Source organism: Stylophora pistillata, chromosome 2 (genome assembly GCF_964205215.1).
Source record: "Stylophora pistillata chromosome 2, jaStyPist1.2, whole genome shotgun sequence".
NCBI lineage: Eukaryota > Metazoa > Cnidaria > Anthozoa > Scleractinia > Pocilloporidae > Stylophora > Stylophora pistillata.
In genome coordinates this window covers 11,083,616-11,110,872 of record NC_142520.1, presented here as the reverse complement: position 1 = coordinate 11,110,872, position 27,257 = coordinate 11,083,616, and the positions used below count along the sequence as shown (strand labels likewise).

The 27,257-nt window shown below is 39.1% G+C and overlaps 1 protein-coding gene and 1 long non-coding RNA gene across 2 annotated transcripts; both read right to left on the bottom strand.

Moving 5' to 3' along the window:
* Positions 1–399: 399 nt before the first annotated feature.
* LOC148737100 (replication factor C subunit 1-like) lies at positions 400–14,143 on the bottom strand. The gene is made up of 15 exons (XM_088747273.1): positions 13,832–14,143; positions 12,600–12,779; positions 11,894–12,143; positions 10,765–10,911; positions 9,578–9,796; positions 8,723–8,808; positions 8,106–8,243; positions 7,419–7,514; positions 6,672–6,770; positions 5,935–6,086; positions 4,429–4,546; positions 3,550–3,695; positions 2,994–3,075; positions 2,550–2,693; positions 400–2,297 (listed from the first exon to the last, which is right to left on the bottom strand). The coding sequence occupies exons 1-15, from the start codon at positions 13,877–13,879 to the stop codon at positions 1,986–1,988; spliced, it is 2,217 nt and encodes a 738-aa protein (XP_088603399.1). The 5' UTR covers positions 13,880–14,143; the 3' UTR covers positions 400–1,985.
* A 1,648-nt stretch (positions 14,144–15,791) lies between these two features.
* On the bottom strand, positions 15,792–20,985 carry LOC111320506 (uncharacterized). The gene is made up of 6 exons (XR_015996127.1): positions 20,708–20,985; positions 19,014–19,334; positions 17,830–18,446; positions 17,630–17,720; positions 16,752–16,857; positions 15,792–16,374 (listed from the first exon to the last, which is right to left on the bottom strand). It is a non-coding gene; the product is annotated as an uncharacterized LOC111320506 (long non-coding RNA).
* Between the last annotated feature and the right edge of the window lie 6,272 nt (positions 20,986–27,257).

Sequence of the window (27,257 nt, the reverse complement as noted above, 5' to 3'; positions counted from 1 at the left end):
GTTAAGAAGGAGGGGAAGGAAAAAACGCCTACAGTGACTGAGCATTAGGCTAAAATAATTATTCGCCTCAAAGTCGTTAAAAAGCAGGGGACGCTTAACTTCACTTTGATGAGTAAGATAGATTCAGCGATATCCTACAAACCCCACAACCCTCATACCACATTATTTGGTGATCAGCAAATTGGACAGGAAATGACAGCGAAAAGGCAGTGGCATGGACTCCTCACTCCATTCTAACCTAACAAACAAACAAATAAACACAAAGAACTGGAGAAAATAAAAAAAAAAAAAGATAAACAAACAAACGGAGAAGCGAACAAACCAACAATCAACATAGCTAAAACAAAAAAAGAAAAACCGGAAAAACGCAGAAACAACAAAAACAAAACAGACTACAGGTTATCGCTCTTGTTTACTTTAATTTTGTCCTTTAAATTTCAGCTGATCCTTACGAATTATAAAGACCGAGGGGTTGGACTAAATCAGAGAAACTACAGTGTATGAATTTTTGTTCCTGGTTATCCATCATGATTCTGGACACAAAACATGGATAATATCAAGTTCTACGAGTTCTCTCATGTGCTTAAACGCTACGAATTCGAAAAAACACAATATAGGCTGTCACAAGCATAAAAATGGAATATTCCATCCTGAGCGCTTACACCCCCTCAGGCTTGTTTGCGCTCGAGTTTTATAATCTCTTGGACAGAGTTAATCCTTTACAACCTACTATCGGCATGCATATTCTCCATACTGTTCACTATACATTTCCTAAGGTGCTGACAAGGAGAATTTGTTTAACAATCAAGAGCTTCTTTAGTTCGTATGATCATTTCCTCCATTTTCCTGACCTTAATGCGTGATTCAGAGGGGAAATTGTAAGGAGAAATTAGATGTTAGTCACTCTTAGAGTTCGCGCAAAGCTGAAACAGGACACGATGGAGGGCTATGAAGTACATAAAGTGGCTGAATAATTTTTTTTTTTTTTTTAAGAAATAAAATATCACACCAACAGAACGTTGTTTACGAGTCAAAGTTTTATCAAAAAAAAAAAAAAAGAAATGTATGGTAGTGGTGCATGTAAAATTCATAACACCATCAAAGGTGAAAGTTGGTGTCAAGACAATAGTTATACGGTTATAAAATTCAGCCATGTTATTTTCGCGTGAGTGCTACAAAGTATTTGATGCCTCATCGCTTCGTCTTGTTTTTTTATATTTGTTGTTGTCGTTATTTTTTTAATTTTATTTTGACATTTCGAGCAGCTTTGCTCTCATCTATTTCATCCATTCAGAACTATTCAGCTGACAAAAAAAGGGAAGCGGACGCGTGAGACGGCAAAAAAAAGAAACAGAAAATTAAAAAAAAGTTTTGCTCCGCAAACAGAGTCAAAAGAGGGTAAAGTTAGTGAACAATTATACAGCCACCTATGTAAGTCCTGGGCGACACAAGTATGCCTCCTTTATCCCCATCACACGTGTAATTCAGGTATTTGAGTTACAAGCGATGGTAGATTTAGGCCATGGATAATGAAATCGTTTCACAAACGTCTTGCAGCTCAAATCTGAAATCACAGAAACGTACGTTTCTAAGTGGAATAGTTTTGAATAGGAATTCCCTCTCGGCATGATGCGTCGCTGTAATTTTAGCATCGGGTCTACTTTTTCATTGCTCGTGTTTTATAGTGTGCGTTGTATGTTTCGGATGACAGAGACCTCAAGCAGTCAGGAAGGCAACGCTAAGGAAGACCTGGATTAAAGAATCATAGTCCTTGGTTAGAATTTCGCGGATGGCTGGATGTACACATCTTTCCAAGCAGTCAAATCGCAGAAAATAATGAAAGACACGCCTCGGTTTCCTTCAAGTTTTTCATTTTTGTCATCCGCTCTAAAGGTATTATTCCATGGCTATACATTTTAAAATTAATCCTTGCCATCCCAGTCGAATATTTTCCTAGTGAAGGTGCTCCTTCCCGCACAAACCTATCATTTTCTATTTTTTCCTCTTCCTTTTCCCTTGGATGTCGGCGCTTCTTTCTTAGCACCTTCCTTTGATTTTCCGCCTTTTGCCGCACCCCTTCCTGCTGCTTTGGCTGGTTTCTTTGACGCCTTGATCATGGGGTTATTCTCCAGATCATCGTCGTCGTCCTGTTGTTCAACCACATCTCCTTCTCCTTCTTCCTCCATCATTTGTCCTTCCTCTGCTCCGCCTTTCCGTCCCTTCTTTGGCGCCGCGCGAATGGCGTAAGGTGTCTTAAAACTTTCTTTGTTGTAGGTTCGTGTGAACGCTGCTTTCACCTAAAGAGAAACGTCATAAAAATTTCAAAGCGATTATAAATGACAGTTTCCCAAGTTACTCATAAAGAACATAAAGTAATGTAGCTTGCGAGCAAGGTGCAGGGCAATTTTAAACTTGGGATTTATCACAGGAAACCCAGAGAAAAAAGGCAATTACTCGTCAATGCACCAAATACATCACGGACGACTCCACCACTGAAAACTAAAAACCACGCATTTTCATGTCTTTGTGGCCAACAGGAATGTACAAACCTTTGAAGGAATCGACGCGACTGGATCTCTCTGTCCTTCAAATTGACCAACCTCAATGATAGAATCCCAGTCTTCTTTGGTTAAATCATAGTTCTCCATGATTTGAATGACACTGGACACACCAGAATTAATCTGGTCTGATTCCTAAGTGTAGAAACGGGATCAAGACCATGAGAATGAAAGAAATGATCACCAAACTAAGACTCCACGATTGTCAAACGACTTCTCCTTCTTAGTGCCAAAGAAAATGCGGAGAGTATGGAAAAAAAGAAAAAAAAAAAAAAAAATATATATGTCATCTTCGGCCTCACTCCAAATCAAAGGCTTGGCAACTAAATACACAACTGTCAAATGGCCTATTAGTTGATTGTTTGATAAATTGATTGATTGATTGATTTTCAAGTGAGCAAGCTCACACCAGAAACGAGTTTCCGTCGAACATACCTGAGTCATAAGCGGACTGGTGAGGACTTTTCTGAGATAAGGAATGTAGTCCATGTTCATTGACAACTTGCTTCCGGATGTGCTAAAAAATATCAATAAACATTAAAATACGAAAAAATACAAAAAAGAAAAAAAAATGAATAAATAAATAAAATCAAATGTAACAATAACAATAACAATACGTATTACTACTACTAATAATAATAATGACAACGAATAATGATACTGATAACGATAACAATGATAATACGAATTTAAGAGTGAAAGAGGCTTTGGTTTTGCTTTGATGCTTAATGCAGACTGCTAAAAAAGCAAACACACAACACAAACAAAAAACAACGACAACAACAATAAAAGCCAAAATCTTTTGTACCGAATACACGTAAAACGCGTCTTAATTATTTGCGTTTTTTTGCACTTCAGGAAATTTTCCAGTTTCTACTTCCGCTTCTCATTGGCTACCTTTGATTACTCTATTTTATTCTGACAGTTTACTACGATAACCCTGATCGAAATGCTCTTTATTACACTGGTCACATTCCACAAATACCCTTACCTCAATCGCATGTGACCCTTCAATTCTTGAAGCATGCGGTCTAGCCTGCCATATTTGGAATTTTTACCCAGCCACTGAGGAAACTCGATCCTCTGACCCATTCCCCCACTTATAAAGGTTGACGGGATCACACACGAAAACATGGCCTGAAAAAAAATCCAGCAGCGCTAAATCAACACTAAGGTCAAACTGGAATGTTACTTGGCTGCCACTTTTAATTCTTATGGGCATTTATTGAGCGAGTATAAGCATGACAGAGAGGTTCGCGCTATTCCTCTCTGCCTTAACCATTTAACCTCTTAAGAGCGACTTACATCTAATTTCTCATTACAAAATCACCCCTGAATCACACATTAAGGTCAGGAGAATATAGGAAATGATCACCAACTAAAAACGTTCTAGATTGCTGGATCAATTCTCCTTAGCACCTTGTATGGGAACATATCCTACTAATGTTAGGGGAAAAAAGGGTTAAGCGGGCAACACGAACCAAGGAATTTATACTTCTCGGTATGTTGCGAATTTATGCCTAGTGTGTGTGTGTGTGTGTGTGTGTGTGTGTGTGTGTGTGTGTGTGTGTGTGTGTGTGTGTGTGTGTGTGTGTCTGTGTGTGTGTGTGTGTGTGTGTGTGTGTGTGTGTGTGTGTGTGTGTGTGTGTGTGTGTGTGTGTGTGTGTGTGTGTGTGTGTGTGTGTGTGTGTGTGTGTGTGTGTGTGTGTGTGTGTGTGTGTGTGTGTGTGTGTGTGTGTGTGGGGGGGGGGGTGGCATTTCTTCTGCGCCAGCTGCGCGGGTTAGTTCCCTGTGGACGAACGAGAGCGACAGGGATTGTCATAAAAACCCAAATCACAAAAGCAAAATTTTGTCAAGCGCCATCTCGTACCTGCATGGGTAACATGGACCAGTTGCCTCCTTGCCTGATGAGTTTTTCGACCAAATCTCCATCACAAATGGAGTCGGCTGTCTGACTAACGAGTGACAGCGTTTTCTTTATATCACCACTAGATAAGGCAATCACGCATGGCAAAAAAAAAAAAAACAAAAACATAAGAATAACATCGAAATTACGAATCAATCCACTTTCGTAAGTACTCTTTAACTCGTACAACTCAACTACTTTATTGACTGACGTAATAACTACGAAGCGATATCGACAACCAGTACAATAACTATCTTTTTCACTTAGCTACGGAGCGATATAAATACTAATACAATCAGTATCCTTATAACTTAGAGCCCTTTACAAATAATATCACTTAAATCTCAGTGTACTACCGCACAACTTACAGTTCTCTTGAAAATCTTTAACAAATTGTCGACGTCCGTAATTCTTTCTCTCACGTAGCCTTCCACACGGCTCTCAATTCCAGTAAACAACTCTGTCCGGCTCTCGCTCCTCTGGGCTCTTCGCAACAGCAGTTATAGCTCACTAAAAGGCCTCCCTCTTTAAGCTAGCGTGACTCCTTATATATATTTCAGAAAAGTTCTAGAATGTTCTAGAGATCTGTAATATTGCTATTTTTAGAAACATTACACTATGATTACATCATAACAAAAATATGCTGAGTCACGGTTCTAGAAGGTTCTCCTTAAAGTTCTCGCTTAGTCATCATGACTAAATGTTCTAGAAACTTCTTCGTTCTATTTTTAATAATTACGTAACGCAACGCACTCTAGAAAATTATGGGCGCTCTCCATAACAATTAGTTAACCTAAAAAGTTTAAATGAATGGTTGGTAAATGACTGACTTGCTTCAGACATTCAGTTCGTAAAACAGAACGAAGTTGTAAGGGCGCCATAGAAGTGGCCGAGCGAAAACGAGGGAGGTTTGGGTCGTTCTCGACCAGACCTAATCCAATCCCTCCTGCTTTCTTTACTCTTCAAAGCTCAAAGCGCGGGAAAACGCGGTCGTGGTGGGTTTAAGATTTGAATCTGACTGGTTGAGAGGATAACGTGAGTTTTCTGGACCAATAATTATAATAATAACAATAACAACTTTATTTAAGGAGGGTAACACATAACAGTAATTCGACTGATGAACTTGTAGCCCTCAAATAAATCAAACAAAGATCTTAAATAAACATGAAGTGCATGAAAAATCCCCACTGAAAAGAGGCAGACCAGTAGGCTATTTACAGAGCGCAGCCGAGGAGTTAAACTCGGGGCAACCGAGAACAAATCCAGCGGGTAGAGGGTGGAGGACTCGAACCCGGGCCGCCGGATTACAAGTTCAAAATACCCTAACCACTCGGCCACGCCGCCTCCTTAATTCAATCACAAAGCGGAGTGGAGCAATACCATAAAAATCCCGAGTTACTTTCGGAAGTGAATTGAAAATTGCTCTAATAACTTGAAGCGAATAACAAAAGTACTGAGATCTCAACTCACCGGCCCTGGCCTGGTTCAACCATGAGGTAATTTTCTTGCATAAAGAGAGGCATCATGGAGTAATCACAAAAGAACATGTCCGATTTTTCAATCAAGTTCATCTTGGAACTTTCAGCTCCAGAGAGAAGTCTCCTCACGGCATCAAATGCACCCTGACGATCAAAAGGCCTCCTGTCACTTTTTTTCTAAACCATGCAACTGTTATATATGACTTTAAACCAACCTGTAGTCCAACAAGCTGCTACCGTTTGGGCCGCAATGGTCACCGGTAAAAAGTAACGGCGACTAAATCTGCAGGGTTAGTCGCGAGGCTTGAGTCGTGGATTGTCTTCTGCGAATCGACTTCCGGTGAGACGAATCGACTCAACTTATCGAGTAGACCCGTGCGAATTGTGTCGATTCGTCAACATTTTCTACCCCTGCATTTTTTATAATTTTCTGACGATGGACTTTCAGTCGTTTCACGCCTTAAGAACGTGAAAGGTTCATGTTATCATTTTCTCATATATGACACTCATTTTCACTCATTACTCACGCCCCTCGACTTCCGTTAACACACGGTTCAACTTCCGTCGAACCATGGTACTCATTTTCACATATTACTTATGCCTCTCGACTTCCGGTGTGACGATTCGTCAACGACCGTAGACGAATCGCAACGGTTTAGACATGGACAGAATGTTATCTTAAACAAATACAATAAATAATTTATCACCATTCGATGATAAACTTGTTACCATTTTGATGTCTTTTTGCGCTTTAGCAGCCTCTTCCTTTGCCTGGTCATAGTTAAGCGACTTTTCTTTAGCTGTCCACATTGATAAGTTATGAAGAACCTGCGGCAAAAACCATTTTCAATCTAATTGAATCCTGTATATCCTGAACTCCCCTAATTCGTTAACTTTTCCCTCCCTGTTATTACTTCTTTAGTATTTTTTTTCATTTTCTCGCATTTGAAGAAAGTTTAGCTCAGCACAAAGGCAAACATACAAACATACAAACAAACCAGAAGGAAAAAACAAAACCAAAACAAAACAACACCAAAACATCCACAGCAACAACAAAAACACCAAAAAAAAACAAAAAACGCGAGCAAACAATCACGAGATCACTATTTTAAGTCTTGAGCAACGGTGAACACTTTGGAACCCCCATACTAACCACTATAGAAATCTCCCTCTTTTAAACAATCCCTCCCCCCTCTTGTTTGCCTAGAACTTCAGGTTTTCAACACACACCTTTCTTCTTCAATATGCTATTTTCTCACCCGCTTCCATATCAAAAGCTCTACAATGGAAGTTCCATTGTTCTTTGTTTAGGCTATGTCGCTATGTAGCATAAAAATATACTACTTTGAAACACAGTATCAACTTACTTTTGATCGGTACTCGGGTGGGAGAGAGTCTCGCTAAATTGAGCTTGGTAGTTGAATGCAAAAAAGCAGCTCTATCCATATGTCAGTGGAGTTAATTTTGTCAATTTACCTGTCGAACATCCTGGTTTGCGCCCACGATAATTTGCTCCATGGCCTGGGGTGGTATCTTGAGTCCTTCCTTAAATGCTATGCTCATCATGGCTCCCTGAAAAACAAACACATCTTTGATTCTCCATTTATATGTAAGGTCGAGGAGAATGGAGAATCAAAGACTTTAAGGCCGACACTTTCAAAACGAACATGTATCCCGCAGTAGGAGACTTTGTAGTTTAGTTTATCAACAGAGTTGACATTGCAAATTGCCCACCGAAGAGACCTTCTGGTGCTCACGTTTAGAGCGTTAGCCTTTCGTCAGAGTTTCATTATAGCTTCATATTTCGCTTTGACGAAGGCTTTGAGACACGTATTTGAAATCATTAAGTCGAAATACAAACTCCTACAGCGATCGTATTCGTGTGAGAGTACACGCATTTGCGCGCAGACAACTACAAAAGACGAATCAAAATACACGCGTGTAAACCACTACACGCACGTAACTACACGCACTGGAAGCACGTGTAATTCCCACGAATTACACACGCGCGTGGGGGTGTTGTAATACACGAGAGCGGTACTGTTTATTCCTAACTTCAAATTCTTTACTGGGAAAGAAGATATAATAATATGTATTCTGCATGCAGGCGTCCACCAAACAACCAACCAAACAGACAAAAAAAAACGGCACGCTTGGTATTACCTTGATCTGTTCAACCCGAGGTCTCTGAAATCTCAAATCAAAACAGTAATTTGCCAAGCTGCGTATTTTTGAACTGTTCCTTTCATTACACATGCAGATGACGGGTATCTTTGAGTTCTTTATCAGCGATATGAGTTCCTGTTCAATAAATGGAATTAACAGTAATTTTTTTGTCAAAGGTTGCTTTTTTCCAAAGTGAAGAACAAGAAGACAAATCAAAGTTTGAAACAATGACTTCAATAGCCCATTTCCGAAATACCCTTGGCCTCTTTTTCAAAGCGGTCCTGGTACTCGTCCTTTCCCTGTAAGTTTTCATTTGCATGAATATTGAACTCACTTCCGCATGAATAGTTGAGTACCAGGCCTCGTTTTGAAAATGAGGCCAAAGGTAATTCGGACAAAAATAATACAGCAACAGCAAAATAGCAACAACAAAAAGCAAAGAGAAACATAAAAAAAAAAAAATCAAGTAAGAACAAATCTGAAAACAAACACACAAACAAAAACCAAATACAAGGAAAAAGCACAAACACACAAACAAAAACCAAAAACAAGGAAAAAGCACAAACACAGAAAGAAACAAAACAGGTAAAAATCATGATATTTTCCCTCCATACCTGCATGCCTCCCCTATCCTCGTTGCCAGCCATTCCATCAACTTCATCCATAAGGAGAACATGTTTACTGGGGTCTGCTTTCTGACCTGACGCAACAAAAAGAAAGAAAAAAAAAGAAGCCGCATGTTAAGCACTTCGTCCTTCACTACTGCTCTACGTGCAATAATAAAATAGCTTTATTGACACTGCGGATCGACCCTCGATTCGTGACCTTCGACTCTCGACACTCGATATCTCGAACCTGGACTCTCGATACCCGATACTCGACACCAGATATCTCTAACCTGGACTCTCGATACCCGATACTCGACACTCGATATCTCGAACCTGGACTCTCGATACCCGATACTCGACACTCGATATCTCGAACCTGGACTCTCGATACCCGATACTCGACACTCGATATCTCGAACCTGGACTCTCCATACCCGATACTCGATACCCGATACTCGACACTCGATATCTCGATCCTCGATTCTCGATAGTTTCGAGTATCAGAGATCGAGTTTCTAGTCGAGACTGTCAACTTACTTTTGAGAGGAACTGTACAATAGTGCAGTGTACAGTTGAGAACAAAACAATTGACACGCACATACAAAGCATGCTAAAATAAAGATAGTTTGCATGTGTTTATTAGAATGATACATTGTAGGTTACCATAATAACTCATTCATGTACAGTGCAGCAAAAAGGTGAAATTAAGAAAATGATGCAGTGAAGTCAGTTTAGTAAGAAAAGGTAATTTGGTTTTATCAACTTAGTTAATAATGTAAATTGGCCACCGTAAAGAGTTTAAAAGCTGACGTTTCGAGCGTTCGCCCTTCGTCATTCCAAATCTTACAGAAATTTTGCTACCTGTTAGAAAACCATCCATGGTTTTATTGCTTAATGACTGAGATATATGTTCCTCCAAAGTCTTTTTGTTCCGTGTGTCACTGGCATTCATTTCAATGTAAGTAAAACCAAGCTCCTCACAGACGAGTGTTGCTGTTGTTGTTTTACCAACTCCTGGAGAACCAGACAGAAGAGCTGCCTTAAAGGACGATCCATCTTGATCTTTCTTGAAAAACGAAGCTGTAGAAGAAAAAAAAGGAACTGAATTAAAACTGTTATCCATTTACTATTGTGTGCTTGTAATTTGAGCAAATGCCCCTTATTAGAATGTTTAACATAAATTATGCGGGCCTATTTTGCGAGTGATAAGCAACATCATTGAACAAGGGATTTAGTATTCCACTATTGCTTCTGTTTCTAATATCATAACTTCTCGTTTATGAAACACTTTTTAGTTCTAAGGCCTGATCTCAGCATCTTATCGATCGCATAAGGTGAGCGGAAAGACGAAACTTAGAAAAAAACAAACAAAAAAACAAAAAGCAATAGCGTGTTCTTTGTGAGCAAGGGAAAATCTTGATACTCTTAAAAAGTTTATTCCTTAAAGGGTTAAGCCAAAAAAAAAAAAAAATTGTAAGGAGAAATTTAGTCTTGATCACTGATGGGAGTTGAAGGGTAAAGAGACAGAAAGCCAATCTGTTTGAAGCTTATCCAAGTTCCAGTAGCATCAGGTATGTTACAGTATATCTATACTTCCCTCTAGACAAGGTTGCTCTTTCCGCATCAAGTTACCTTCCAGGGCTCGACACCAAAGGTAACCCACCAGCCACAGACTATAGTAGAAATTCAGTTTTGGCTAGTGGTTTTCAATTTCCATTAGCCAGTTTGGCAAGTAAACAAACTGAAATTGTCGTAACATCTAAAAACATCTAAGATGTCACTGGCCACTTGGCTAGTAAGTTGAAAAGAAGTTAGTGTCAAGCCCTGCCATCCCTAGCATTCATTTCCATCTGCTTCCTCTGAGAGTTTGCCTGAACCACTTCCATTCTTTGCGAAAGAAAGGCATTTTGAGAGTGAAGCACCTTACCCAAGAATACATCACAATCACAAGGGTTGGGCTTGGAGTACAACCTTTTGATCCTTCATTGAGCAAGTTACATGACACAGGATGCTTTACAAAGAACACCTAGAATTAGATGCACACTCACATTTAGAGGCTGGTTTCTTTCTGTTCTTTTCCCAGTCTCTCAGCCAGTTCATCAGCTTTCTCATGTTGCTCTTATCACCCTGCTGACCTATAATCTGCTTTACAGCACGAGGCCGATACTTGTCTACCCACAACAAACTTGGTTCTCCTGGATGAAAGCAAACAGACAAGTAAACAAACAATAAAAGGAAACAAATGACCTTTACTATCAAAAATTTCAAAACAATCAAACAAACAAACAGGAAAACAAACTAAACTTTGTTTAAAAAAGTGTGCAAAGATGGAAGGACAGATAATTATATGGACAGACAGCTGGACTAAGAAGTGAACTGATAGGTAAAGTGGATGGGTGGGTGAGCTAATAAGAAAGAGGGTGAGTGACCTGACAGAATTAATAGTTGATTAAACTGATTGGTTGGCGCTGCTGTAAGGGAACGAATGGGGATGCTGGCTAGTGGACAGACTGATAAACATTGATTGGAAGGATGAACAAGCACACACAAGAACAGACAGACAGACACAGACAGAGACAGACAAACAGACAGACAGACAAACTTATAGACAGACAGACAGATAGACAGACAGACAGATAGACAGACAGAGAGATAGAAAGACATACAGATAGACAGATAGACAAACAGACAGACAGATAGAGAGACAGACAGATAAACAGACAGACAGATAGACAGACAGATAGACAAACAGACAGACAGACAGATAGACAAACAAACAGACGGATAGACAGACATACAGATAGACAGATAGACAAAGAGACAGACAGATAGAAAGACAGACAGACAGACAGACAAACACAGACCCATAGATGGTAGGATGGAAAAATGAGCAAACTGATACATAAATGAAAAGATAAACAAGAGGATGAATAAATGAATTATTAGCATATGTAATCAGTCATCATAGACTAGCCTATGGCTTATGTGCCACTGTGTTGGTACAGCACATACTTAAAAGTCATTAGCAACTTACACCTAAACACACACAAGAAAGAGCCTAGAAAGTATTTGCTAAATGTAACTACCATACAATAGGATATTAATTTTTACTGGTGAGGAAATTTCCATTGAAATTATGCTCCTGTTCTAATTGTTGAAAGAATTTGCAGCACCCACCTTTCAGCGCAGGTGATGCTGATGGTGTTTGTGTCGCTGGAGAAGACACAGATCTTTCACTCAGTTGTGACAAATCACCTTCAGAGTGATCTTTTCCTTGGCTGAGTGCCTCCATTGGTTCAGCTTTCTCCTTCTTCTTAGACTTCTTCTCCACACGAGGTGGTTCATAGCTGGTCGCATTGCCTGGTTTTGTTTTGACAAGCTCAAACAGACCATCTTCATCTATTTGTGATGTTCCACATTGCTTAGCCTAGGAGTGAAGTACCAGAGACAAAAAAAAAAGTGAAACCAAAGTCACAAGCTACCAGTAATTCCTCAAGCTACTTCACTTATAGACTGTTTTAATATTCCTGAATATCTGCTTGTAAACTATAATCACCAATTTTCATGTGGTGGTGGCCCAGAATTTTACATAAACTCAAAATATAATGTTCAATTGAAGGCCAATGACTTAAGGAAAAAAATTATTGAAAGTAAAAGTGTTGGGATAAAAAAAGAGGATTTTACAAGCTACCCAGTGGTGAATTCCTACATAAGTTTCTGTAAAACCAACACTTTTCAAACTACTGATCAATCCTTTCTGCATGTAGCACTCAACTTCAACACACAACCTTTGGATGTCCACCGCCATAACAAATGACCTCCTTTACATTTCAATTTTGTTTCTAAAGTTCTATTTGTTTCTTTGTTTTGAACTGTCCATTACCTTAGAAAGTTTACTTTCTCCTGGATCCCGTCCCACAACGACATAGCTTGTTTTCTTGCTCACTGATTGGGTAACTTTCCCACCATATCTCTGAATCAGATCAATTGCTTCATCTCTCTCGATACTTTCTAAGACTCCAGTAATAACAAACATCAGTCCTTCCAAACAGTTTTCTTCTCCCTAAACATTAAATCAACAAGATACGTATGATGCACGATCCTCGCAGTAGATAGCGCTATTTAAGCAATAGCGAAAATCAGACCTGAAAAAAATCAGGCCTGTACGGGACTTGAACCACTGACCTCTGCGATACTAGTGCAGCGCTCTACCAATTGAGCTAACAAGCCAACTGGGAGCAGGCCGTTAAGTTGATTCGTAAATCAACAAGAGTATGCATGACTCAAGGAGATGTACAAAGCAAAATGAATAATTCTTTCCTTGAAGGCCTCTTAATACCTTTCAAATTGAAAAGTTAGAAGGGACAAAAAAAATTGTACCATCTGTTTGGAAGCACCATAAACATTTGGTATCTGAGTAACGGCACACCTACATGTACCCCACCCCTAACGGGTGCATGATTTCTCAGACACTAACATTGATCCAACATTTGAAAAGAAAAACTGAGCGTAAAAGAATAAAATACATTTAATTTTTTTTTTTCTAAATAAAACTATGAGTTTAAACATTTTTCTGTGACATTTATTGGCAGATTTTCTAAACCAGCTTTAACTATAGTAATCTTCTTTTTCCTTTGTTGTACATCTCTTACTAGAATACGAAAGGATGGAAAACAAACCATTAGCAGGGCTCGACACTAAAGGTAGCCCACTAGCCACAGACTAGTAGAAATTCAGTTTTAGCTAGTGGTTTTCAATTTCCACTAGCCAGTTTGGCTAGTCAACAGACTGAAATTGTCGTAATATCTAAAAACATCTAAGATATCACTAGCCACTTGGCTAGTAAGTTGAAAAGTTAGTGTCGAGCCCTGCATTAGGAGCTTTGAGAAATGGTTGTTCAACTACCAGATGTGATTAACAGCTGGGTAACCTCTCCCTTGAATATCCATACATTATCCAGCAAACTGGTAATAAGAATACTCAATAATCAAGTAGAAGTTGTCATCTTGATCTACATACTTGTGTAACACCAAAATTCTTATCACTAAGTTACAGGAAAACGAGTGACAGCTAGAAAGGAGAATTGACAATCAGATCATGGACTTTCTAACCAACCTGAGGAATTTCCTTTGATCCAAGGGCCCTTGGACCATCTTTTGCCATAAAACTACGGTAGCCAGACTTTTTCTTTTCCAAAGAAGGAGGAACTTCATCCACCTCCTCTACTTTTGACACCTTTAGCGTTCCTTTGGTTGGAGTTTTCTTACTGTCACCTTTTTTATTGTTTGTGGGAGTAACAGTTTTCCTTGGACTTGGTTTTGAGTCTCTAACTGGAGTTTCCAGAACTGTGGTTGTTGGTTTTGCTGGTGATACAGATGAGGCAGCTTTGGAGGCCAGTTTGCAAGCAGGAGTTGTCTTTGATAATTCCTGAAAGTCCATAGATAAAATTAGAAACTGAAACAAAAGTTAACCCCTTACAGCCTAAAATCAGCAGTCATATTCTCCATGCTCTTCTCTATACATTAATTTTTCTCAAGTGTTGACAAGGAGAATTTGTTTAGCAATCGAAGCTTCTGAGGTTGCTGATCATTTCCTTTATTCTTGTGATTCTAATGAATGATATAGAGGATATTACATAGCTGCGCAGGGATACAAATTTTATCTTCGAGTGCTGAAAGTATCTCTCACGAATGAGCACAGCGAACGAGTGAGAGATACTTTCAGCACAAGAGGATAAAATTCGTATCCGCAAGCGGCCATGTAATGTTCTGTTTATTACGGTATATAGATACTGATGAAATTTCCACATAAAAGACAACTTTTTTTATTCATTTTCGAAACAGCAATTGGGTAATTATGTTGGTAACCATGGCCACACCAATATCCTCACACATGAAAGATAAAAATAGTATCTTCACTGCGCGTGGTGAAGATATGATTTTTTAGTAAAAGAAGAAATCCTGGTATTTCATCAGTATCTATATGATAATTAGCTGTATTACTCTTAGGGAAATTAGCTACTAGTTACTCTTTAAAGTTTAAAATGGTTACATGCATGTCATAGATGAATATCACATATGTCAAATTTAATCATACATGTACGTCATACATGTACTGTAAATCCTCTAATAATTAAGCCCCCCTGGGAGGGGAGGGTTATTTATTTCAGGTACTTTGGGGGGTGGCTTATTAGAGGGGCAGAGCTTATTCATTTACCGCGATGTGCACTACCAGGATACAATAGGATATGACAAACTAAAATTACTTGAAACAATTACTTGCTCTGAAACTGTGAAATCTAAGATTCCTGAGTTGCCCAAGAGCAAAAGCAAGGCACCAGGGGCCACTGGGCGCTGGTAGACCACAGCTCTGTACTTACTGACATGGAGTGCTATTTTGAATTTTTGTTTTTCGAGGGGGAAGGGGTGGGGGGGCTTAATAAATTTCTTTCTCTAAAGAGGGGGGGCTTATTAGGGGGGGTTGATTATTAGAGGGGGGGCAGGCTTAATAGAGGACTTACAGTATATCATACATGTATAGCATACATGTATGTCATACATTCCAACAGCTGAGCATTGTCCTCGCAGGGCAAGAGCTGTTCTTAATAGGATTGTTGACAGTGAAGTACATGTATTCTGTTTCTGAGAAAAAAACCATCTATTGTCAAAGTAGAACAGCTTCACAGATGCAAACAATGTGAGTAACCTTCAGGATAGTAGGTTTAAGCATTAATTAATAAAAATGGTTAAATTTTCAACTTTTAAACGAGTATGATCATCAAAAAGTTTACAAACATTTTTCTTCTCAGAGGAGGGCTTTTTCACATTCAGCTTTGCCTCTGAGAAGTCTTCCTTTCTTTTCTTTGATGGTTGCTCTGTTGTCTGACCATTCACATTCCCATTTTCTCTTCCTCCTTTATCTCTCCCATTTTTAGATTCTTCTTTTCTATTTTTCAGCGTATCTTCACTTTCCTCAGACTTGTCAGATCTCTGCAGGAGTATTAAAACATTTTCTAGATGGTTCTGCATGGAACTAAGGGATGAAGCAGACTGGGTTCTAGACTGAGCTCAACACCCTTCAGAATCATCCTCTAATTTCTCATAACAATAACGACTCCACATCAAGCGGCAATTACGTGATGAGAACAAACTCTTCAAACAAGAAAAATATTGATTGATTCAATGCCATATTCTCAGAGTACAAATCATATGACGTATGTGAAAGGCAGTACCAAGAATTTAATTTCAGATCTTGGAAGTAGAAGAGGGTGTAATCCCATGTACATGTAATTATAAGGCCTCTGGTGTTGGCGTCATTGTATCCCCAACAATTTGTAATTAGAATTTGTTAGGTGACGTCATAGACATGAATATGCAACTTGAGTCATTTGCTAGTACGAGGAATTGCGAGAAACTGCGAGATACCACTGGGTAAATATCTTTGTTTGATTGTAAGGGATAACTGTTTATTATATCACTATCACAGTTTGGTGTAATTTAGATTTTGAAGCATATTCAACTTCCTTTGTGAAAAGTACAGTGACTGACAGAAAGCTGGTGTAATAAATGGAATTGTTTAAAATCAGGGTTAGTTAATCCTCGCTAGAAGAACAGTATTCTTGGCTACAACTTTTCTCCAACATCTCCTCTCTCCATGCCCTAAAATAAATTCTTAAAATCAATAATTTGATTATACGATATGTGACTCAGGCATTGGCCATTATCCATTGGTTTTGCAAGATGGTACACTGAAAATGTTAACTGTAGTCCAAGCTGACATACAATTTACTATGAGAGAGTGTCTGATTCATACATGATACCTGAATTTTACAGAAAGACATAGTATAGTGAGGTTTAATGTTTTCCTTGTTACATTTTGTGATGCATGAAATAATGTTTAAACTACACATGATGCCTGAATTTTTTCTCAAAATTATTTAGTGGGTGAACCAGGAACGGCTCCTCACACCAATCCTTGCTACCTCCCCTCTGCCCCATAAGAAAGGAATGACACAGAAGTGCAGTTAGTCACTGACCTGTTTTCCTTTATTAGCAAATGTTTTCCTGGATTCCCTTTCCACTGAAGTTGAACCAAAGAAATCAAAAGCAGAGGTCACTTTTTTCTCTTTAGGTTTGACTGGACTGAAACAGAAATAATATTAATAAAAAAAAAAAGATTATTTGATAACTACAAAAATCCATGAATTAGTATTTCAATAATGTCAAGAATGCTGTGTTAAAATTCTCTCTTGGTGACTGTTTTACACTGTCTCCCTCATGTTGTTGTTGTTGCTGTTGTTTTTTTTTTTCACCCTAACATCAGTATGCATATTCTCCATACCATTCTCAATACATTTCCTATAGTGCTGGCAAGGAGAATTTATTTAACAATCAAGAGCTTCTTTCATTCTCAGGACCTCACTGTCTGATTCAGGGGTTATAATTATTAATTTTAACGAAAAATTAAATGCTGGTCACTCCTGAAGATCAAAGGGTGAAATGTGTTAGCACGAAAGCAGTGTCCAAAGGCAAGTCTAACATTCTCTGCCTCTGATGACATAGAGTGAAAAAAGAAAAAAAAAACTTGTACAATTAAAATTTAGCTAGAGAATTCTGTGAAGAATCCAGAGGAATCCCTAGCCAGGGCTCAAAACTAAATTTTCAACTTACTAGCCAAGTGGCTAGTAACATCTTAGATTTTGATGACAATTTCAGTTTACTTACCAGCCAAACTGCTGGCTAGTGGAAATTGAAAACAACTGGCCAAAACTGAATTTCTACTATAGTCTGTGGCTAGTGGGCTACTGTTAGTGTCGAGCCCTGCTAGTTAGACTAATATACAATGTTCTAAATGAACACAAGGGTTTGGTACTAAAATATATCAAATATAATGAAAAAGAGTGTTGAATGTTACCTCTCTTTAACTTGCTGGACCTCTTTAGTTGCTTTTGTTTCTGTGTGTTTGGCAGAGGGTTTTAATTTCTTAGGCACAACTTCTTCCTCATCTGTAGGATACCACATAAAAATACAACCCAAGTGTTATAATATTCAAATCTTATTAAAGGCAGAAAGGTGTAATGGTAAGTGTGCTCAATCCTAAATGAAGAGATCTACCTTCTGCGCAGAAAGGCTTTCTTGCCATTCCCAAAACAATTATTATATCAAAATCACGATTCATGATACTCCAGTGGTATCTTAAGTATGGAAAAGCTTGTCTACAGCTTGCTGAGCATCTCCTTCAAAGATTGCCAAAATCAGATAGCCACCACACTATTTGGCAAGATGTCATTAAGATGAGCTCAAGTCCTATGATTCAAGTTGAAATCAAGTTTTTGTTTGAATTCCTTGACAAGTTCATCATTCCATCTCTGAACACGTCCCAAGCTAGTGATGCAGAACTTGGTTTTTCCAGTGGTTACCTTGCCTGGTTATGGCCAGCAACTGTTTTGAAGCACGATGAAACTTTAATTAGTGAAATGTTGAAGTCTCCATCAGAACATTTTCCTGTAACATCACAACAGGTAAAGATGTCATTGAGAGACCCAGCAGCTATTGACCATTTTCACAAACAAGTGCAGAGGCGGCGATGTTACAAGAAGCACTTAAAGTAATGAAAGATCATGGAGCAGAGTGGTTAACTTTTACTAAGTTGTTTGGAATGGGAGCTGATCAGAGATACCAAGGTCATTTTTGGCATTCAGTTTTAAAGCTTCTTGGAATTCCAGTCAGATCTGAAAATCAAAAAGAAAAGTCAGTGAACATTCCCTTTCATGTTCATGGACAGAACATTCTCACATTGGTCTCTAAGGACAGAGTTGGATTAATTAAATGGGCCACTCATTGGAAATTAAAGGAACCCCAGTTGCTATGTGAGATCAAAGAAATGGCTTTATCACAACAGAGCTCACTCATAGGTAAAGAAGCCACTCCAAACCTGTTTGAGTTCTACGCCAACAACATTTTCAGTCTTCCAGTTAACAATGTTCTTGCAGAAAGACAGTTCAACCTTTCGCAACTGTATCTTAGTGATAACATGTCAGAGTTATCAAAACAGGCTTCAATCACATTTGTTGAGAACATTCTGCACAGTGGAAAAACCAAGACCAGGACCACAGAAGCCGCACGTGAAGTTCATGAAGAAAGAATGAAAGAATATGCCCAAATGCTCACCACAGACCTCTTGCAAGAGGCAAGAAAGAACTTAAACAAGATTAGAGAAAACAGCACACATGGGCCACTTACAGCAAAGGATGTTTACCCTAAAGCTTGGATAGAAAAGAAAGTAAACAATGACTTACCGGATATGATTCAGTCACTAAAAGTTGATGGTCACAAACTTAAACTTCACTGGAAAGCTTCTGCCAAGGGAACATCTGCACTGGAGGGACAAAGGTCATTCAGCCCAACAGTAATTGAGGGAGTTACCAGTACACCTGATGGACAAGTTCCAAGACTCATGCAGCTAGCAGCGCTAAAGGTGTGGAACTATGGGGAGGAGCTACCAATTTATGATCTACCAAGAAAATGCCAGTTGTGTTTACAAAACCTTCCAAATGTCTTCCCACCTCCAACTACTTGTCTTTCCAGGTCCAACATGACGGTGTATATTACGCCATTGCCTACACATGAAGAATAAAGTAGTCATGGGGGTGGCTCAGTAATTTTTAAACATTTTAGATTTGTACATAAGAACTGATTTCACTGACCCACACTGCATGAAGTAAATGTACCTCAACATGAATGCATTTTTACACAAAGAGACACATCTAAAAATTAATAAATGTTTCAATGCAACGTGTTAGAACTCACCTGATAAAAGCATGTTGTATATGCCACTTTAGTTAAATGAACAGAGCTCAATATCAGTTTTAGTGTATGTAGTATGTTAGCTTTGCAACATTGTAACTGGTTTTGCAGGGTATAAGTACAGTGCATGGAGCCAAAGCTGAGACATGCATGTATTTAATCATGTTGTATTGGATCTTGAATTAAATGAATTGAACATTACATTCAAAATGAACAGTAGGTAAATGAAGCTGTAATATATCTGATTTTAAATTGTTATGCATGACTGTAGCTTAGTAGAATATTACAAACATTGAAATGCTGTCACTTCACTACAGCAGTTTAAGACCACAATAAATGTACTATTTAACTACACGTAGATTATATCATTTTAATGTTGCACATGTATAATTAAACATATCATTAGCAGTAGGTAACTTTTAATGTGACAAGTACATGACTTGTGTATAAGTGTTCTTGTCATTAAGTGAATCATTTTGTACAGGAAGGGCAATTAAAGCTAAGTGATGCAGCCAATGTTATGTTACATACAGTTAGTGTACAATGCATAACAGTAATAAATTAGATTTAAACACTGGAACTGTTAAAAATGTGCCAAGTTCATTATCCTGTTTTTCCTTACTCCGTGTAAAAGATAAGTAGTACAAATCTGACCCGTAATGAATCGTCTCTCCTCTTTAAACGTTTTTCTTCGCTCCTATTGTAAATATCTACACCGATGGAATTTTTTTTCACATACAGGCAACTTGTCAGAGCCTCTAAATCTGGACCAACACAAATATGAATATGCAGTGTGGTCGAAAAAGAAACAGTGTATTGGTCGATCCTCCACATTCAAAGCGCCCAAAAGAAATAAGCATTGATTTAACAATCGATATCAGTCAACCATCATCAATAGTACCACCGAGAACTCAAGAAGTGATTGATAATTAACTGCTCTTGGTTCCTGTTGACGAATAAACCGGAGTTCACTCTCGATCTCGGGTGGGCGATATTGAATGTAAGCTAATCGACCCATTACCACCAACACCCCCAAGATAGGGACAAGATAACCTAGTTTATAATCTTACCTCGAGCATCGAGTGCTTGCTTTACTCAGTCGATATATTTCAATCCTCCATTACATCTCGAGCGCGCGTTAAAAACATGAAAATAACTTTAATACGAACAACAGTGGACTACAAACCTCAATTTGCCTTGAAATTACGATGCCAATTCTTGAACTTGACCGTTTCGAAATTCCAAATAATAAATAAACACCACGCGCAATGAATGACAAAACAGTACGAAAAAATAGCATTTCTAACACTAAGTCGATGAAAAGAAAAAAAAAGAAAACGGTGGAATCCTTAACTCCGTTGCAGTCTTCGCAGTTTAAGTATTAAACTATCAGAGACTTTGTGTTTTGATAAGATATTCAACGGTAAAGTTTTAAAAGCGTACAGGGAGAAGTAAACACAACAAGAGACGTCATCTGCGCATGTCTGAAATTTTCCTTAACTCACGTGCTTACGCTGTTCCTTGAGGCCTAAATTTGACTCTAACAATTCAGGCATCGTTAGGCTCCCAATATTGCAGTGGAATTGTGAAGAAAGTTTGCTTTGAAATGGTGAGTGAGGTCATGGACTTCATCCTTAATCCAAAAGCACAGACCTTTTTAGCCATGGAGACATTTTTAATACTACAAACTTCAGAGGGGGAGAGGCGATTAAAGTCCTGGGTCCAGATGTTCAAAGGGCGTATAACTCACTTCAAAGGATAAATCGCTATCCAGAGGATAACTGTTGACAGGAAAGTACCACGCTATCGACCGGATGGAGATTTATCCACGTTATCTACCTTTCTGAGACAACCGGGCCTGTTCTTTTTTTTTCATTTGGATGACACATCGTATTTATTCAGAACAAACACTTCGTGTTTGTTGAAGGTTGCATGTTGCATAGAAAGAAAAGAAATCTACAGGTTTATAATTTTTCTTTCCTTATTTCTTTAATTTCTTTTTAATCTTTTCATTTCTGCAACGTCCTTCTCAGTCTATATATAAAACGAAGGGCTAACGCTCGAAACGTCAGCTTTTGTAATCGTTACGGTGGCCAATTTACCACTTCAACTTTGTTGATATATCCAAATTATTTCGTTACTCCCACCGACGCAGCCCCAAACAGTTTCTTTCCAAACTATCAGCCTTCATATATAAAACACTCGACAAACCATCCAATCGATGAATGATATAAGCGTAAAATTTAAATCATGTGAAATCCTACACCTAAGCGAAAGAAATTCGAATAGTGCCCTTGTTTTAATGCATCATTATTCATCGAGTACGATTAAATATAACTTTTAATATTTTTCTGCTTCAAAAGCTGGCTGTAAAGGGATCTGAACCGGAAAGAGCTATATATCTTCGTTTCTAGACTAGCAATGACGAAATTCGTTGGAAACTATATACATCCTTACAAAGGAATTAATTTGGAAAGCATCAATTATATGTGTGCTTCATTTTGACTGGTTACCAGTCGTTTAGTACCCCCGAGCGTTTTCTACCCAGTCGACTGCTACCCATTGAGTTGAGCCGTTTCGTTCTTTACCTATACGTATATTTATGATGGTGGTGATAAGAAAATATCAAATTGAATTTATTTTAATCATCAGGCATTTCCAGTACATTACGACTATGACAAGATTTATATCCTTCCCATCGATCCACCGATCACAACTCGCTTTGTCCGGATAAACCCAAATGCTTGGATAAATCAGAAAAATATGAAGTTTGACCTGTATGGATATATAATTGATAATGCCAGAACAAAAAGCCCTCTTGGTAGGTTAATTGTAAATATTTTTCGTTATGTTGGAGACACCAGATAATACTGTCGAGTCTCGATTAACTAGACCTCGATTATTCCGAGTTCGGATTATAAACAATTATTGGATGAGGTTTTTGTGATGTCCAGAATAATCAAGGTCGAGGTAAGTGTTATCAGCCGATGCCCAAGGCTGAGGCTGATAACACTAACCGAGACCTTGATTATTCCGGATATCACAAAAACCGAATCTAATAATCGTTTTATTATACATTGCTTTAATGGAAATAACGCTAAACGCATTATCGCAGCGAACACAGTTTATTTTCGAACACTTAAAAATGTACAACTGTGTGGTGAACAAATTTTCTTTGTGTCAAATTTTCTTTCCTTTTTGTAGTGTGGCTCCTGAATATTTCTCTCTTTAAGGCCGATGATTCGTAGAAAAGTTCCTTCGCCACTTTTGTCGATCTTTTAGCATTTTCCGAATCTTTATCTTCAGGTAATCTCTCAATTTCTCGCTGGGTCGATGAAGCGAATCGAGAAGCCATTCTTACTTCGCTGTCCGTGAACTTGACATTGCTTCACTGGAAATCATGCATTGCGCTCAAACTGCAGATTATTCACTAATCTGTAGGTACAGATTAGTGAATAATCTTTAGGTTGCACTGTTTCCCAGAATTAACTGTAAGTGTTTAGCCAATGAGAAGACAGATGGTGACTACGATGTATAATAATTCAGATAGTTAGTGATTTTGATCACTAATAGCCGTTTTGGCATTTTGTCCACCCTTGGCGGTTTTGGTATTTTGTGCACAAGTTGCCGTTTGGCATTTTGGCCACTAGTGGCCGTTTTTGGCATTTTGTCCACTAGTGGCCGTTCTGGCGTTTTGTCCACTAGTGGCCGTTTTGGCATTTTGTCCCCTACTTGCTATTTTGGCATTTTGTCCACCAGTGGCCGTTTTGGCATTTTGGCCACAAGTGGCTGTTTTGGCATTTTGTCCACTACTGGCCGTTTGGGTACTTTGTAGACTAGTGGCCGCTTTGGCATTTTGTCTACTTGTGGCCGTTTTGGTATTTTGTGCACAAGTGGCCATTTTGACATTTTGTCTACTAGTGGCTTTTTCGCATTTTGGCCTCGAGTGGGCGTTGTGGGATTTTGTCCACTACTGGCCGTTTTGGTACTTTGTACACTAGTGACCGTTTTGGCATTTTCTCCGCCAGTGACCGTTTTGGCATGTTGTCCACTAATGGCCGTTTTGGTATTTTGTCCACTAGAGGGCCTTTTGGCATTTTCGCCAGTAGTGGCTGTTTTAGCATTTTGTCTAGTACTGGTCGTTTTGGTATTTTTTCCACTAGTTGGTCATTTTGGCATTTTGTTCACTAGGGGCCGTTTTAGAATTTTGTCCACTAGTGGCTGTTTCGCGTTTTGTCCACTAGTGGCCGTTTTGGCATTTTGCCCACTAGGAACCGCTTTAGCATTTTTTCCACTATTGGCCGTTTTCGCATTTTGCCTACTAGGGGACCTCAGTAGACTTACTGGTTTCTGCCACTCCAGTGAGTGGCAGAAACCAGAAACGCGATGAGCGAGGGGAGGATGCGGGAGAGGGGAAGGAGAGACGAGGTATAAAAGGAGACAAGAAGAAAAACTATCATCGATGAATTACTAGGGAGGTAAATATTCCAAGACATTGTCACAAAATTCAAACAAAAAGACAAACAAAAACAAATTCACAAATCCACAGTGACTCAGCGTGGTCTGTACTCCTATCAACAATGCTATTCGTTGTCACAGAGGTCAAAATGTTGCGGACTCACGAGGCGTAGCCAATCAGATTGCGACATTACTTCTAATTATGGTAAAAACAAAAGCTAAAACCGAAAAGATGTTCCACTTTGGAGTTTAGAATGGTGTGGAAGGGGGTGGGGGGAGGAGGAGGACAGGTCTTATGCCAAAGTTTGCCCCAAAGAAACCATTCACTGAAAAGAACAAATAGAAATAAATAGCCATTAAAATAACAATGTTTTAGGTGCGAATATTCCAATTTTCATAATAGTTGGGAATTCATAGAAATCAGTTTTAACATGGGTGGAGAAAAATGATCATTCAAAAAGGTACAAAAAAATCCAAAACTTCTCATTCTTCCTCCCAACTTATTTCCCTCAATATTTCCCCTCAAACACCTCGAACCAAACCCTTAGTTGGTCTGCTTTTTGTTCTTAAAAGGTCTTGGTGCAAAAATGCTAAGCATTCTGGGCTATGACTAAAGTACAATTACGGTTGATGGAGTTGGGGCTAGTAGGCAAGCTTATGTCAAGAGTCCGCTGGATCTCAAGAATTAGGTTCGTCCTCTGCAGAATAGATTCATATACGGAATAACAGAGGAGGAGTGGATACGAGCCAGGACAGTGATTCGACCATACTTGCCACAGAGATTCCGTTCATACCATTTCATGAGAGGGTAAAGTTTCCCTCTGGATCATTACAGCATCTGACCATCAAGGATAAAGAGAACAACAAATGGGGCGGTGAGCTATTCAAAAGACTATATAATTAGGTTTATCACATATCACATATTACGTATTATGCACATAGCTTTGTGTTGACGGCAGATTGCATTCTATTGCATTCAGATTGCATTGTGATTCCTCTTTCAGTCAGTTCAGCAGGATTGCATTTAAATTGCACCCTAATTGCGTCACGGAATAGTCAGGGTATGGTTAGCTTTCACTACGTTTAACTGAGTTCTTTTCAAGTCACTATCATCATTTATATTAAGTCTGTCTTAAAAAAGTACTCTCGCGAGTTATCGCCCTTGCCTTGCCCTTGCCCTTGGTAGGAGATGGACTTAAAACTTTAAGGTCCAGCCCTTTCCATTAAGCATCTTTTGTCTAGGAAAAGTAAAACTTGTCAATAAATGATTATGGAATAAGAAAGATGATGAGTTTTGACCTCCGTGAGGACATAAAGAAAGATATATTTCGTCTAGTCCCTCGCGTGGAGCAAAGAAAAATTGCACAAAATGGCTTCATACACAACAACATCTTTCTCACTTTTTTACTGAGCTAGAAATTAGCCATCTTTCTTATTCTACTTACAAACATGACGCTATGACATTGCTGCTCGTAGCAGTATGCAGGGCTCGTATCACTTCGAAATGGCTAGCCCACCATTGCCCCTATAGCTCAGTGAGGGAGCATTTGAACGCGGAATCCAAAAAATCTTCCTAGGGACTCAGAATTGAATGTTTTCGTTGTCCAGCGCTCGTGACAAGACAAAAAACACCTTTATGTTACTTATGAAAATATATCACCGCGCTTAAACTTTGCTACTTCATTTATACCATCATTGTCCAGAAGCAGTCAGTCCTTTCGACATTCGTATACTAGTAGTATGCATAGACCTAGCTAAACAGCCTAGCCCACTACGAGTCCGAAGTACTAATCGGAATTAATCAAGTATCTAATTGATCTGCAATCATTATCCACATATTGATACATCATTAAACAAGAAAAGAAAAAAAATACAAATGAAATAATTACTCCCTTTTACAGCAGAAGTAACGTCACAGGAAGTACACTCCAACATTTCGATTGTGACCGGAGAAAGAAGAGTGGCGACCAGTATTTACTCGCAATGAACGATGGAAGATATACAGTATATATATATCATATTAACCGAGCGTACTGGATGACGACTACATCTCCAATAGCAAAGGTACACTTCTTGTCACCGTGTTTAAGACGATGGCGCTCACGTAAAATTCGGCCGTCCACCAAAGCCACATTGCATCTTTAGTTCTCAACAAGAACTTGGTACGCTTAAGTAAATCTTTGTCATCCAGCTGGTGTGGCTGTAATCAGGCAGGATATTGGCATTGGGGAAGAGTAACGTGTTTAGTGTCAATGTAAGAAGTTGTTTGGATATATCAACAAAGTTGAAATGGTAAATTGGCCACCGTAATGATTACTAAAGCTGACGTTTCGAACTGACGTTTCGCTCCGACGAAGGGCTAACGCTCGAAACGTCAGCTTTTGTAATCATTACGGTGGCCAATTTACCATTTCAACTTTGCTGATATATCCAAATTATTTCGTTACTCCCACCGACGCAGCCCCAAACAGTTTCTTTCGAAACTATCAGCCTTTATTCAATGTAAGAAGTTGGACATCTTCCTCTTGGTAGCACAGCGTACGATTATTAAGGGTCACTTCGACGTCCGGATTACTTTGCCTAACTCCTCCCAGCTGAGCGGTCCTTGACCAACTGTCTTATAGAACGCTGACACATTAACCCGATCAGTCGCTCGAATTGCCCGCCCCACCAGGGTGCTCGGCTGAGGTTGAACTGCTAGATGGTGGACTGATCACTTAGATACGAGTGGAATCTTTCATCTTTCCGTACATTCTTTAGCCACTTGCCTGCAGCGACAAACGTCTGGCTGTCGTCTGAATAGATCTTCGATGGTCGTCTTCTTCTGGCAATTAACCGTTTCATGCTCTTGATGAACTCTGTACTCTCCAAACTGGGCAGCACATCCAGAAACACTCCTCGTGTTAGACTGCGGGAGTACAACACCACATAGGCCTTTTTCTCTTCCTTGCGCTTGTCACGGTATTTCACAGGCCCGGAAAAGTACACGCCTATCACGTTGAAAGGTGTGTTACCTTCTGTTGTTTCTATTGGCATGGGTGCTGGTGGTGGATTTTGCAAACGCCACGGCTTGAAAGCGTTTGCTCCCGTTGCATTTTTTCACGATTCTCTTCGTCAATTTCCGAAGACGTGGTATCCAGAACTTCACTCTCGCCATGGTTAGACCAACTCCCCCATGGAGTGTAGTGACGTGAGCCCGTTGCACTATCTTCGATACTAGTAGAGCTGAGTCAGGCAGGTGTATTAAGTACTCACCTTAGATCCGTCCTCGACATTCC

Coding starts and splice junctions, on each gene's coding strand:
- LOC148737100 (XM_088747273.1), bottom strand. CDS start 13,879: ATGGCAAAAGATGGTCCAAGGGCCCTTGGATCAAAGGAAATTCCTCAG. Junction 8,244..8,722: donor AGGATAGGGGAGGCATGCAG/GTATGGAGGGAA, acceptor TTTATTGAACAG/GAACTCATATCGCTGATAAA. Junction 7,515..8,105: donor CTCGGGTTGAACAGATCAAG/GTAATACCAAGC, acceptor TTTGTTTTTCAG/GGAGCCATGATGAGCATAGC.